Below are 16,204 nucleotides of genomic sequence, written 5' to 3'. Positions count from 1 at the left end.
AGTGACATTAAATTTCACCTCAAAGTCTACAATTTTCAAGTATTTCCTACTGGTGCAAATCCTCATTTTTTCTCTTCTCCATTATACTATCAACTACAATAAATATATGACTGATAGTAACCATGATAACAATACTGAATTTCCCCAGCTTTAATGCTTCTTTTGCTTTCTCACAACAGTATAACACTACAGCTGGAGAAGAACTTATGATGGTTTTGAACAGTGGAACAAATTGAGTAATGAAACTTGAAGTTTCTGTTCTTCAGCCCTTATACTGTATTTAGTTTGTGCACTCTGTTCAGTTGTAGAAATACAAACATTTCTAAATCTTATGGTATAAATGAGATGGTGTTCAAATTCTTGTGAAAACTAGATGAATAGCATTTGTAAACCTCTGTACTGAAATTTCAAATTCAAATGCAGTCCTATAATCAGAAACTTTAATAAGTCTTAGTGCTAGTTCTGTAAAGTAAAAATCTTGAATATCAACATTTTAATGGATTTCCATAATGTTAAAAATATTCTTGCAGTTAGAACTGAACTAAGATTAATTTTGCAGAACTGAAATAATATTGAAATTTTCTGTAGGACAATTCTGATCCTCAAGCATTTTAAAGGCATTCTCCAAAACTGGAAAATGTACTGTAGTTTTGACACACAAATAACCCAGTCAAATTTATTTTTCTTAAAAAGAAAATACAGATAGCCAATTTCCACAAGTCCATTGTTATGTTACTGTAGTCAGGGAGTGGTATGAGGCATCCAAATCATAGAAGTAGGTTTTGGTAAAAATATACAGCAAAATAAAACTTGCAGAAGTTGCTTTATTTTAACAAAATTAACAATTTCCCCCCAAATACAATTTTTTTCTAATTCAAGACTTCACAACAATTTTCAAATACGTTGTCATATACGTGACCATTTAACTACAGTTTTGAAACAAACATACATAAATAACTTGGAAGTCACAAAGAAAATTACTTTGAAAACAAAACTGGCCTTGAAAAGTTACAGAAAAGTGAATACCAAACTAAGTCTGCACAAAGCAGCTCCTCATGCACAGACATGGTGAAATTTAGGACATCAGTGACATTCACTTGCAATCTCATCCAACTCAACATATCACACTTCCTCCCTTACTAATAAAGGCATACAACTGGAGTATCCTTTAACATTACAAAAATAGACATTATATATTAAAGGAAGGTCACCACTACCAAAGCTCTCACCCAAAGTACCTTGATAACTCAAACTTACTTTCAAAAATATAATCTTCACTGTGAAAACTCATTGATATCAGATTCCTTCTGGAAAATGAGGAATCCCTGATTAAAGCTCACCTGGTCAAATATAAACATTCTATTTGTTGGTAGTTTTCTATCTACAGCTATTAAAAAAACGTATTTGGGACACAGAACCATGAGTCATGCCTATTTTAAGAAATATGTGCCCCTGTCCTAACTGATAATTCTCTATCTTTTGCCTCGTTTGTTGCCAGCTGGTGGTTTCTTCAATTGAAGTAGCTGTCCCCCAGGATTACTGCTAAGGCCTGATGTTGAAGGATTGGATGCACCAAAGGTCAGGCCAGCAGACGCTGTGATCCCAGGATTATTGAAGTTAAATCCAGATGTGGTTGAGCTGCCAAAGCCTTGCACATGAAAAAAAACAAAAATTACTCATGAACTTTCTTCTATCCATTCAGTTTTTTCAAAATGCAGTCATTTGTTAAGTAGCAAAAGCAAATCATTGTGTTGAATGGACTCTTAAGTCTACAAATTAGTGAGACTCTTTTAACAAGAAGAAAGAGAGATATACTTTCTTTCTACATTCAATGCACAGAATATAAGAATTAATTATAAGAACATAAGAACACCACAGAGTTTAAACATCTAAAATGGCATTTTTGAACTGCAAACAGGATTCATAAATTGTGAATTGTGTAGTTTTCAAAACAATATCATATAGCTTTAAATGATCCAATCTGGTCCAGTTTTAATTATATGAATCAAATATTTTTAGTAGAAGATCGCAAACTGGACATGTCCCAACATGGTAAGTTTAGAACCAAAACTCAAGATTGAATTTCCAATCATTTATTTACAAGTAAAAGCTGAGGAATTTAAATGCATTCATCCATTTATTTTCAAATCCACCCAAAATATAAATAGGTTAAATATATGTATTAAAACGGTAAGAAAACAAATATTTTGTATAATTTCAAGCATTATATTTCAAAAGTGATATTTAACCATGCAATTAAATGTTCCATTTCATCTGGTTATGTATGAGTATAATTAATGGATGGCATTGGTACTGCAAAATAATATTTTCAAGTACTATGATGATAATGTTTGGGAAGAGAGTTAACTAAGAGACAATCAAATTGCACACTATTCTAAGAAACATTATATCAATTTATAAAAATAAATATCAAAATATACACATGGAAGTTCCCTAAATAAAAAGTAATTGAATTTTAAACAATGAAAATTAAAACCAGCAAATAATCAGTGACATTTCTGTAAGAAATGGCTCATAGACATTTAGTGGCATTTAGCCATGACACTGAGGCTAAAGTATTTGATGCATCTGAGTTGTGTATCATTCTTACAAAACAAGCATGCCTGCATGTTAATTTTCACTTTTCATTGCTCATGCTGTTCATGCAAGCCTCCTCAAAATGAGACCAATAAGCACAGCAGGTAATAAGAAATAAAACTATGCAAAAACATCCTAATTAAAATCAAAACATTAGTAGTATCTAGTCAGCTTCAGATAAACTGTATCCGTTAACAAAGAGAGCTAAGCCACAAAGATCTGACAGGATCACTTTATGGATGCCAAAGATGCTGCTGCATCTTCCCAACATATTAAACATATCCTGCCCCCCTCAGATCCCCACCTTCTCAATTCAACTGTTTACTTAGATCAGACATCCCAACTTTGCGCATTAGGATAATGCTGTTACTATATCTACATGAAAGGACAGCATAGTGGATGCAACATCCACATATTGAGGAGGTGATAACTAGCTAAGGTTCCCTCCACAGAATGCTTGTATCTGTGAATCTCAGAATCAAAAGAGGTTGCTGGGTGCTTTGCATATTAATAAAAGCCACATGGACTAAAGTCCACAGAAATGAAGAGACCATAAGATCATAAGAGATAGGAGAATTAGTCAATTCAGCTGTGTCTGTTCCACCATTTCATCATAGAGTACATCTCTCAACCCCAATCTTCTGCCTTCTCCCCATAACCTTTGGCACCCTGACTAATTGAGAACCTATCAAACTCCATGTTAAATATACTCAGTGACTTCCATGGCAAAGAATTCAACAGATTCACCACCTCCTGACTAAAGAAATTCCACCTAATCTCTGTTATAAATCCAAGTCACTCTATTTTGAGATTGTGCCCTCTAGTCCTAGACTCGCCCACTATAGGAAACATGCTCTCCACATCCACTCTATCTAGGCCTTTCAATATTTTATAGTTTTCAATGCGATACTCCCTATTTCTTCTAAATTCCAGCAAGTACAGGCCCAGGGCCATCAAACACTCCTCGTGCATTAACCCCTGCATTCTCAGAAAATTTTTGTGAACCTGCTCTGACCCTCTCCAATGCCAATACATCTTTTCTTAGATAAGGGGCCCAAAATTGCTCACAATCCTCCAAGTGCAGTCTGACCAATGTATTATAAACCCTCAACATTACATCCTTGCTCTTATATTAGAGTGCTTTTGAAATGAATGCTAACATTGCATTTGCCTTCCTTACCATTGACTCAAACTACAAGTTAACTTTTTGGGAATCCTGCACAAGGACTCCCAAGTCCCTTTGCAGTTCTAAATTTTGAATTTTCTCCCTATTTAGAAAATAGCCTATGTGCTATTTTCTACCAAAGTGCATGACCATACACTTCCCTACACTGTATTCCATCTGCTGCTTATTTGCCCATTTTCCAAAACCCCCAGCTGTAATACTAGCTGCCCCTCCACCTATCTTTGTATATTCTGCAAATTCAGCTGCAAAGTCATCAACTACATCATCCAAATCATTGATATATAATGTGAAAAGTAGAGGTCCCAATACTGACCCTGTGGAACACCACTTGTCACTGCAACAAACCAGAAAAGGACCCCTTTATTCCCACTCTTCAAGTTCAAAATTCAAAGTAAATTTATTATCAAAGTACATATATGCCACCATATACAACCCTGAGATTTCTTTACTTGCGGGCAAATTCAATAAATCCAAGAACCGTAATAGAATCAAATAAAGATCACACCCAACAGCGCAAACAAACAACTAATGTACAAAAGACAAAAACTGTGCAAATACAAGAGTACTTCAAGCTTTAAGTTACGTTGCTAGGTGTTCTTGGACCGGCCTCTCTTCTGCTTTCTCGAGGATTTCACGTTAGTGCTTGCCTGGTGATGTTGGTACATGGTGTGTCCTATCCATCTCTATCTTCTTTCCCTTAATTCATCCGCTGCTAGCTGGTAGGTTCTCTGCCATAGATTGGTGTTGCTGATGACTTCTGGCCAGTGGGTCTGGAGGATTTTCTCAGGTTGCTAATAATATAGGGCTGCAATTTCCTAATGATAATCGTCGTTCTCCTCCAAGTCTCTGCCCCATACAGAAGAACTGACTTCAAAATGGAGTTGAACAGCCTCATCTTAGTGCCCTGTGACAGCTCCTTGGAGGGCCAGATGCTCTTGAAACGGATGAAGGTTACCCTAACTTTGCCGATCCTTGACATCTGGATCGGTGCCACCCTGACTGTTAATGACACTGCTAGGTAATATTAATAAGTACTTTATTGATCAAGAGTTGAAAATTGTTTTCTTAAGGCAGCATTTAAAAATACACCTAACAATAATAATACAGTACCATTAACTAATAAAGTACAGAATAATAATATACGCAATAATTTACCAATGTGCAATAATAATGTATAAAATAATAAAACAGAGACAATTGTACTATAATGTGTGTTCTCCTGTCACACAAAGATGAAGTGTTGTATATGCTTATTGCATTTGTAGGAAGGATTTTCTGTGATGATTCTTGTGACAGCGGAGCTGAATGAGTCTGTTCGAAAGGGTTCTCCGCTGCTTATTCAGTAGGTCATGGAGAGGATGTGCCAGATTGTCCATAATGGGTAACAGTTTGTTTAGTGACCTCCTTTCCATCACTAATTCAAAAGAGTCTGGGTTGTAGCCAAGGATGGATGCAACCCTTTTGATGAGTTTTAGTTTTTTTTTGCATCACCAGCACCGATGCTGTTCCTCCAACATAAAGCCACAAAGAAGACTGCACTTGCTACAACAGACTGGTAAAAGATCTCCAACATCCTGCATCTTGGTAGGTGAAGACTTCTATCTCCTGAAGTGGACTTCCCTTGAGAGTGACTGGGTCCATACAGGTCGAGTTGCTCTTGAAGACTTTAGTTCTCCCACTGTGGATGGTAAGGCCCTCTTGTGATGATGTAGTTGCCAGGTGTGTTGTCTTTTCTTGCATCTGCCTGTGGATATGGAACAGGACAGATATATCATCACAAAATCCCGGTGTCCAGATGTTTCCATTGGATTTGACTGGCTCCCATTCCTTTTCTGTGCTGTAGATATCTTGATGGTCCAGTCTATGACCAGAAGGAACAGGAAAGGGGACATCAGACACCCTTGTCTGACTCCTTTCTTCACCTGAAAGCTGCTGGTGAGCCTTCTGCCATGGTTGACTCTATAGGACATTTCCTTGTATGAATCCTTGATCTGGCCATCTTGCTTGGTACTCCATAGTGCACAGGGATTCTCTAGAGTCTCTCTGTGTATACTACCAAAAGCTTTTTCATAATTGATGAAGGTGATGTACAGAGATGAATTCCACTCAAATGATTGCTCGACTATGATGTGCAATGCGGCTATTTTGTCAGTTACATGATCTGTTCTTGCAGAAGCTTCCTTGTTCATCTCTTAATTTAGCATCCATGACATCCTTCATTATAGGAACACCACAAAAAACATCCCATCCAGACGCATCACAGCTTTGTATGGTAACTGCTCTGCCCAAGACCATAAGAAGTTGCAGAGAGTTGTGCACACAGCTCAGTCTATCCCAAATCAAGCCTCCCATCCATGGATTCTGTCCACTCTTCCCCAACTCAGAAAAGCAGCCAACATAATTCAAAGACTCCCCCAACCCCTTTTATTGGATAGAAGATACAAAAGTTTGAAAGCACGCAGCACCATATCCGTATGGGTAGCCTCCAACTTGACAGCATGAATGATTCCTCTTTCAATAATTTTCCTCCTTCCCCTTCCCTCTTCTTCCATTCCCCATTCTTAGTCCCCTCTTACCATTTCTCCTCACTTGCCTATCAATGGTGCCCACCCTCCTTCCCTTTCTCCCATGATACACACTCCTCTCCTTCTTAGCTTCTTACTTCATCTCCCCAACCCAGCCCACCTGGCTTCACTTATCACCTACTAACATGTCCTCCTTTCTCTTGCACCCCGCCCACCTTCTTATTCAGGCCTCTTCCCCTCTCCCCACCTCTTTTCCAGTTCTGATGAAGGATGTTGACTGTTCATTCATTTCCACAGATTCTACCTGACCCACTGAGATCCTTCAGCATTTTGTGGATGCTCAAGTAAATCTTCTATCCCATTATGATAAGCTCTTGAACAGACCTCTTGGATGATAGAATGAGAGATCAGGAACTCATTTTTACCTTGTCATGGCCCTTGCACCTTATTTGTCTACCTGCACTACAGTTTCTCTGTAACAGGAATGGTGACATTATATTCTGCATTCTATTATTGCCTTTCCACCACCCAGAAGTATTAATGGTTCAGAATTATCTGAATGGATGGCATCCGTTAGTCTCGCGAGACCATGGATCTGTGCCTGGAAAGTCTTGCTTCAGCCTCTCCAGGGTGCAGGCTAGGCAAGGCTGTATGGAAGACCGGAGTTGCCCAAGCAGCAAGTCTCCCCTCTCCACGCCATTGATGTAGTCCAAGGGAAGGGCAAGGGCTGATACAGCTTGGCACCAATGACATCGCAGGAGTTGCCAGAACGAGGTTGAAGGCAACGTCGGACTGCCTTAGGGACTCCAGCTCCGGATTTGTCCTCACGGTTTATTCCCGAAGTCTTTCCTATGAGTGGGTATGGCCGCAAGGCAGCGGAGGTTTTAAATCAGAGTTTTCCCTCTCTTAGATGGACTGCCTTCCCAGGGGCTGACAAGCTCCATCTACCTGATGGATAAATCTGAATGGATAGCATGTAAAACAGAGTTTACCCAGTGTCTCTTGGTAAAATAAAACAAATAGAAATTATGAATGCAAATTCAATTTCCTTCAATTGGACTTAAAATCTGTTTTTTGAATATGATTAACATTTGCCAAATAAACAAAACATTTTAAACATACAGGGATGCTCCTGTTGTGCTGGAGTACTTCTAAAACCACCTGATTTAACTCAAGTTGAGCGTCTACAATGCTTTGCTTTTGTATAGGAGAGAAAAAAAAATCGGTCATAAGAAACAATTTATTGGGGCCCTTAATGTTAAAACTGCCATAAATAGTTCCATTTCCTAGATTTTAAGGGTGTAATCTTACAGCTCTCATGAAACCAAGATTTAATTCTGTGCCAATAGGCAAAGTGCCTAGGAAAACATTTTCCATAAAAAGTGTATGATCTTAACCACAAACACAATGTCAGATGTTATTTGTTTTCTCACCCCATAAAAAGGACTGTTTTAACAATAAGTTCTATTCACTGAGATATGGCTCCTAAAGCCTGAAGCACTCCAATGAATGGTCCAGACATTTCCACAAAGAACACAAATGTTTCCACAGCATGTTCTGCACCTCAAAAGAAACATCTCTATGCCAGAAATTATTATGCTGTACACTTAGTAACATCTGACAAATAGTGAAAGTGAAATCAAAATGATTTAATAAATGGAGCTAATTTGACAAATGTATCTGAAAAATAGTGTGATTTTTTTTAGCCTAAAGTTATGTGGCTAACATGTTCCTTGGGTACTTGATCCAGAATAATGTGCAGAATAAAGCAAATAAAACATGAAAATTGCTGAATAAAATATGAAATCCAAACAGGTGCTCATGCATAAAATTCTATAGATGAAAACAGAAAAAGGCTCTGGTGAAGTAATAAGAAATAGTGAATCTGGTAAAATATAGAGTCACAGATCACTCATATAAACATCAACATAAAGCAGTACACAATTTTCTTTATCTCCTCCTCTTACTCTTCCTTCGACACCATTAGCACCACACGTTGTACTTATAATTAGCACTTAATGCACTATTTTTCACTACTTTTCTCTACTCCTATTGGAGCTATCAAGTAACTTTATTCTAAAATTACACAGAAATTTTAATGGTTCTTGATACTTCACTGTCTAACAGCATTAATTTAGTTCTCATTAATTAGAAGCAGCCATAGTGATGATTTTGTGTGTCAAGATAAGCTTTTGTTTGTAAATTATATCCAGTCTTAAATGGGAGCATACAAGAAAGCAAATAGTTACAAATGGAATTTAAGGAATTATCACCATTTGTATTTTGAATAGTTGGTAGCTGAGTTATAGAAGAGCAATATAGGTACTTTTGACATTTGACAATTTTGTTATTTCAACATTTGATTCAGACTTGTATTATGAGATGAAAATAAACTTAAAAATAACCTCAGGGTAGTGATTACATTCCATGCAACTCTACAATAGAAGGTAAGTAAGGGTTTTTAAAATTCTTAATTAAGTGGAATTACTGATAAGGGAGGGGGAGGGGAGGAAGAGGTATCTATACATACATACATACACACACACACACACACAGATATACAGTCGGCCCTTCTTATCCGCAGGGGACTGGTTCTGAGACCCCCGCGGATACCAAAAAACGCGGATGCTCAAGTCCCTTATTCAACCTGTCTTAGTGCGGTGGTCTTTAGGAACCAGCAGAACCCCGGATGTTATTTAACATGTCTCAGTGCGGTGGACATTAGGACCTGGCGGCATAGCTCTGAAATAGCAGTGTTTCTGTTCATGAAAATAATCACGATCACTACTGAAAATAAGGTGGAAGTAATAAAGCGATTGGAAAGAGGTGAGACGCCATCGGTCATTGGAAAAGCGTTAGACTACAGTTGGTCAATGATTGGAACAATTTTAATGGAGCATGTGAAAGGCCCTGCCCCGATGAAAGGTACAATTATTACTAAGCAACGCAGTGGTTTAATTATTGAAATACGTATGTTTCTTAAGTGTTTTATATGCATAGAAAGGTAAAATATGTACTATATACTAAGAAAAATGTTTGACTAACTGACGCTAAATAATACCGGATGTACCTGTTCAGACTTCAAATCCAACTTAAAGACGGACTCAGGAATGGAACTCATTCATAACCCGGGAACTGCCTGTACTTTTAAGTCATTTCTAGATTACTTATAATACCTAATACAATGTAAATGCTATGTAAATAGTTGTTATACTGTATTGTTTAGGGAATAATAACAAGAAAAAATAGTCTGTACATGCTCAAACAACGAGTGCTGGAGAGAGAACTTCCGGGTTTTCCTGATCTGCAGTTGGTTGAATCCTCGCATGCGGAATTCGCGGATAAGGAGGGCCGACTGTATACACAAATATTATTTACCTATGCCCAGAATATTCATGCTTTGATTGCCAAAAACCATCGCTGAACCATTGTTCAACAATACAATAAAACAAGGAAGAAGTTCAAGGAGTGATAAGAACTCCAACATCTTAACCAAAAGACCAATGGCAAACTTACAATTGCTAAACCAGCATGACTACCCTGACAATCTGGACAAAGATGAGCAGTAAAACTAAAGCCAAGGTCTTCAAGCACTTTCTATCAACCATACTTCCTTCTTTATTGAAGATCCTTAGATTTTGCATTGGCATCATTAAAATGGGTGTAAAATTTTCAGGTTATACTGTTCTACGGTGAAGAAAACCTGTGTAACTACCATCAACACAAAGTAATATCAATATGTATATTTAATATTTCTGCAATATGAGTAATATTGTAACTATACTGCTTAAGCATTCTTCCTTGTTTACATAATTCATTACAGATTATATGTACGAAGTATGTGAATGGCACACTTCATTACACAACCATGTCCGCATGCCTTACTAAAGCACAACAAAGTAGACAATACGTGTCCCAGCTCCTGTGTTTTCCTTCTGATTAGTCTTGGAGTTACAAAACTTAACAGTGGTGAAGAGGAAGTTTTAAAACAAATCCGAGATAACTATCTACCCATTGAAGTGCAACACATTTTTCTTTGAAAGGCAGACACAGATATTCAATTTTTCTAAAAAGCGCAGCATCTTTTTTCCCTCAGAAAGGGAGAAGGATGTTCCAAGTTTTAAAAAAGGCAGAAAATGCACAAAATCCATGGATTCTTAAATAGTGAGTACCGCGTGATAATAATACTACATTTTTAAAAAGCAGAAAGACGAGCTACATTGGAAAGATAGACACATTTGATCACGCAACAGATATATAGGTTATGTATACTGAATAAATTTGAGCAGTACTTTGAAGCAAATGGAATAGCCAATGAGAAATGAGCTCCAGCTTCGCCGCGTGTAATCAGTGAAAGAGTATACAGTGTGTTTACAAGTTTGATGCTCCAAACAAATTAACCGAAATGAGCTTTGCTAATATCATGAAAGTAATGCAGGAATACTTAGAACCTAAACCACTGTTGATTGCAGAATGTTTCAGGTTTCATACGTGGAATCAAAAAGAAGGGGTATCCATTTCAGTGTATGTTGCTGAACTGAATAGATTGTCTGACCACTGTCAGTTCAGTAATAGGCTTAATGATGCACTAAGAGACTGTTTAGTTTGTGGAATCTCATAAGAAAGCATTCAAAGACAGCTCCTAACTGAAGCACAACTCACATTTAAAAGAGCAGTTTAAATTGCTGTGTCAATGGAAACAGAGACGTTGCAGTCAGAAATAAGTGAGCACGAACAAAAATTGCAACCTCTAAACAGAAACCTGCTTGGCCAATCAAATTGTGTTACCCTTATGGAGGGAGCTCACATACACTGGACCAAAGGAGGTTTAAAGCAGAAACTTGCAGAAAATGCAACAAAGTAGGACACATACAAAAAGCATGTTCAGCAGACTTTACAGGGAAGAGAAAAAAAGAAAAAGTTGCAGTTTCAAAAACTTCCAGTTTAAGATGCCGCTACTGAACATGTACAACAGCTCACTGGTAGTTCAAAAGGCATGAAATTAGACTAAAATACTACTAACACCTTATGTGAAGTCAATTGTGACCGGGGTGCAAGGTTGGAACGCTCAGGGTGCCAAGCGATTTGGAGAAATCGAGAGTGGCTTCCGGCTGGGTGGCAAAATCTGGGCCCAGAGCAAGTTGTTGGCCAGCATGGTCTAGGCCCAGTGTATTTCATTGCAGCGGTCCTAGTGCAAGGTACTATATGCTATTTTGACAATTTAAATGCTGACTGAGATATACTGGAAAGACAGGGTGTCAGAATTTTGTTCACTCCTCTCTCCAGGAGGCTATGAAGACTGCCTTGGCTGCTGTGCTGCGCAAATATGATGACTAATACTGAGGCTTTGGGCCTACTCTGGGTTTCAGAGTTAAGGACTCATTTTGGTTTGGAATGGTTGCTGCTTTTATTGTTTGCATGATTTGTTTATTTTCCCCTTTCTCTTGCACGTCGGGTGTTGGTCTTTATTTTTTTTTTAAATTGTGCTCTTTTGGATTTCTTGCCTTTTGTCTACCTGTAAGCAAACAAATCATGGATGTATAATTTATACATTCTTTCATAATAACGGTACTTTGAAAAAGAGCACTAATTTGCATGCTGTTAATGAAAGTTCTGATAATGATGAGAGTGACACAGAACTCAGTAACCTTGAGAGTTACAATGTGAAAACTAACTAGAGACAAGTAATATGTCTCAGAGAGAAATGAACAGCAAATCAATTAAATTGGAATTGGACACTGGCTCAGCTGTTTCAGTCATTTCACAAAATGGCATTTCAAAGATACTGAACTGAAGCCTACAGATATCTAACTAAGAAACTATAATGGAGAAAAGATAACTCCTGTGGGAATGATATTCATAAGTGAACAGGCCACTTTGGGTGTGTATGTGGTACAAACAGGAGGGACTGCACTGTGGGATTTACTGCTGAGACAACTTGATTGGAGATCCATCCACCATTTGCATGCCACAACCCCTGCAATAGAGAGTCAGCTGAAAGCAAACTAAGAAAAGTACTGGATGATCCCACAGCAGTATTCAAGGAAGGTATCGGTAAACTCAAACATATCAAGGATGAGATCATGTTAAATAAAAATGCCACACCCACATTTTGCAAAGCCTATCCGTGATAAAGTAGCCAGTGAGCTAGATCGCATGGAGGCTGAAGGAATTCTTCCCATGGTTGGGCAATACCAGTGGTTCCAGAAGCCAAGAAGAATGGGCTGTCAGGATCTGTGTTAATTTTAAGGTCATCATCAACCCAGTACTGAAAGTAGATCAATACCTTCTGCTCAGGATAGAGGATATCTTTGCAAAACTTACTAGAGGAAAGCACTTCAGTAAAGTGGACATAGCTGAGTCCAATCTACAGATAGAGATGGAAGAATCATCCAAAGTGTTTCTCACCATAAGCTTTATCGCTATAATAGGCTTATTTTTGAAGTAGCGTCTGCACCTGCACTCTGGCAGAAAGCTATGGACTAGGTGCTGCAAGGCTGCCCAGGCATTCAGTGTTACCTAGAAGCAATTTTAGGATGACAAAGAACAAAAAGTTCTATTTTAACTTCATCAGTCCACAGGACTTGTTTCCAAAATGCATCAGGCTTGTTTAGATGTTCCTTTGAACTTTCTGAATATAACTTTCTGGCCGCAATGAGCAAAGGTATGTTTGGAGAAAAAAGGATGCAGAATTTCATGAAAAGAACACCTCTCCAACTGGTAAGCACAGGGGTGGATCGATCATACTTTGGGCTTGTGTTGTAGCCAGTGGCATGAATGACATTTCACTGGTAGAGGGAAGAATGAATTCAATTAAATACCAGCAAATTCTGGAAGCAAACATCACGCCATCTGTAAAAAAGCTGATGATGAAGAGGATGGCTTCTACAACAGGATAATGATCTTAAACACACTTCAAAATCCACAATGGACTACCTCAAGAGGCGCAAGCTGAAGGTTTTGCCATGGCCCTCACAGTTCCCCGACCTAAACATCATCCAAAATCTGTAGATAGACCTCAAAAGAGCAGTGCATGCAAGACAGCCCAAGAATCTCAGAACTAGAAGCCTTTTGCTTCCCCCAAACAAGAATTGAAAAGCTCTTAGCTATCTACAGAAAGCATTTACAAGCTGTGATACTTGCCAACGGGGGTGTTACTAAGTACTGACCATGCAGGGTACCCAAACTTTTGCTTCGGGCCCTTTTCCTTTTTTGTTATTTTGAAACTGTAAAAGATGGAAATAAAAAAGTAATCTTGCTTAAAATATTAAAGAAATGTGTCATCTTTAACTTTATGCCTTTTGGAAAGCAAGTCATCTTTTACTTGCTTAGCTATTCACAATAACAGAAATTTTGACCAGGGGTGCCCAAATTTTTGCATGCCACTATATGTCATTATGCCACAAGTGTACGCCTACTAGAGAAAACAAAATAAACAAAATGTGTACTGGCTCCCGTGTTTTTCTTTTGATTGGTTTTGGAGTTACAAAACATAACACAATACAATTCAAAATGCAGAGTAAAAATGCAGATGAACAGCAGAATCTCAGGTATTTATTTTGACATCTTTCATTAAAACACTTGTAAACCCAAATGCTTTTTGTTATGCCAGGTAAGAATCAGTTATCTGAAATCACTTCTTTACCAGCACAACCACTTACAGAAACAAAATTACAAACAAACCTGCACTGAGGCTTCCTGAGGGTTTAGTGGCTGATCCGAATCCAAATGAGGTGTTGCCTGAAGTATTACTTCCAAAGCCAGAAGTACTTCCAAATCCTACAAGAATAAGTACTGCACACTTAATATACAGTGTGCTATAAATTTTTATAGCCTTAAAAAAATCCATCATGCAACTAAATGGGAATCAATTCTGCTTCAAAATTCCATTAAAAATTGCAGCCAAAAACAAACAACAATATCCTTCATTGCAAATATTTCCAGTAAAATGAAAAAAAAAGAGATCAGTAAGTTTCTTTGGAGTCTCCTATAACACAATACACAGCAAATCTGCTACACCACAACATTCACTAAAATGTAGTTCAAAACAAACTAGGAATTTGATCGCCTTAATGAAGCATTTGTACCTTTGAGAATTACAACATGGGCTCTATTGAAACAGAGAAGAGTGAATGAGAGAGAACAAAACAAATTTAATAAACTTAATCTATCAAAAAAAGATTACCGTAAGTCATGATAACACAACATAGCAGGAATTCTAACTGGAAGGAATAATTTTATTCTTAAATTTATACTCCATTTTCACTTTTAATGTTGTCAGACAATGTGATGATGAATTAAGAACATAAAATGAAATTAAGTATTTTTTCTCAATGTGATGACATTTTTCTATCATGGATTTGAGTGGGTGCAAAAATGCAAATAACTTTGAAACAGAATTTGACATTTCATATAAATACTGTGAAAGATTACCTTCTCCAAGTACTCTTTCATGAAAGACCACTAAATTCTTTCTCAAAACAAATTAAATTCTTTTTCAAAACAAACAATAATCAAAATATAGATCATATGAAAGTCCTGGGTAGACAAGAGTTTGATATGAGTCACTGCTAATTGCTATTCGGCTTCCAAGGAAGTATCAATTAACATAATATGTTGCCCACATTTAAATAGGGAGATAAAAAGATCCAGACAAACAAACATCCATTAGTCCTATTTTAATTTGGTGTTAAATAATGGAAATAATAAGCAATGAACTAGGTTATTATAATAATAAGAAGAAGAATTTCATTTAATGAAAAGCCAGAAAAGTTTTCTTTGACCAACCTATTTTGAAGAATAACTACCAAATGTGGATAGTGGAAAGCTGTACTGCTGTGTTACACTTCATCTGCCTGAAGTTTTGGACACATACTACAGAAAAAGCCTACTATGACCATACAAAAATGCTGGGCAGTAACAGGCTAACACATTGCAGCTCATGCATATAGCTACACGATTCAGATAATGGTCAAGATTAAACTTCAAAACAGAACTTGCTGACTGAAGTGCTGTACACATTGTTAAAGTACTCATGGAGCAGAGAAACCAAAAATGACTCCATGCCAACAATTCAACAAGGATAATTTATATTTGCGCTGGTGACTCCTCTTATCATCTCTTAAACTATTCTGATAGTATTTATAGCTAATTTAACTACCAACACATATATTAATGTTAAGAGATAACAATCTCGCTAACAATCCAAAGCACATTCAGGCAGCAAAATAAGTTGACAATGCAAAGTCATGCTCATAAGTTCATTAGAAGATTACAATTGCAAACTTAAAATAATAGGTTATCTCATAACAGAGGTATTACGAACAATTATTTTACTGTTAATAATTCTTCCCATGAAAAGAAGACAAGCAAAAAGGATGAACATCTTGTATGGTCAGGGGTATTTTTACTATAGCATTAATTGATAATACTATGTCAGCCAGAGAGTTGGAAGTGGGTCTATGGCTCACAAGAAGTAATAAAGCAAAAGAGTTAATTTAATCAAGACATAAAACTGTAGATGTTGGAAATCTAAAATGTAAAACAAAATCAGAAAATGCAAGTTACTGTCATCTAGGAACTCAGTCTGACAGAACTTAATCGTAAATATTAACTATTTTTCTCCACAAATACTGCCTGTGCTACTAAGCATTTCTAGCAATTTCTGTTTTTATTTCAATTTACTCAAGAATCTAAAGAATGAAGCAAACAAACTACAGTAACTTCTACCAATGAGAACAATTTTTCCAAAAATGAGTGGAGAACAGTTATATATAAATTCCGTAAAGAAACTCTTAATATGGACACCATGCTTGATTAAGGACTCACTTTATCGTTCATCTTGTTGGAAATAGCATTAGCACTGAAAGCAGAGTATTTATTGACAATATTTTCT

The 16,204-nt window shown here is 37.1% G+C and overlaps 1 protein-coding gene across 3 annotated transcripts in view; it reads right to left on the bottom strand.

Moving 5' to 3' along the window:
* Nucleotides 1–805: 805 nt before the first annotated feature.
* The window catches only part of nup58 (nucleoporin 58), a 59,402-nt gene continuing 44,003 nt past the window's right edge, over nucleotides 806–16,204 (bottom strand). Inside the window, exons 15-17 of one of the 3 annotated variants that reach the window (XM_073043754.1) lie at nucleotides 13,993–14,088; nucleotides 13,479–13,535; nucleotides 1,513–1,648 (exon numbers count right to left, since the gene is read on the bottom strand). In XM_073043754.1, the coding sequence (XP_072899855.1) occupies nucleotides 13,525–13,535; nucleotides 13,993–14,088 (107 nt within the window). In that variant the 3' untranslated portion in view covers nucleotides 1,513–1,648; nucleotides 13,479–13,524. Of the gene's footprint in view, nucleotides 1,649–13,478; nucleotides 13,536–13,992; nucleotides 14,089–16,204 lie in introns of all 3 variants that reach the window. The other 2 variants (XM_073043752.1, XM_073043753.1) reach the window with 2 other exon arrangements.

Source organism: Hemitrygon akajei, chromosome 4, assembly GCF_048418815.1.
Source record: "Hemitrygon akajei chromosome 4, sHemAka1.3, whole genome shotgun sequence".
Classification (NCBI taxonomy): Eukaryota; Metazoa; Chordata; class Chondrichthyes; order Myliobatiformes; family Dasyatidae; genus Hemitrygon; species Hemitrygon akajei.
This window is presented reverse-complemented; position numbering and strand designations above follow the sequence as displayed.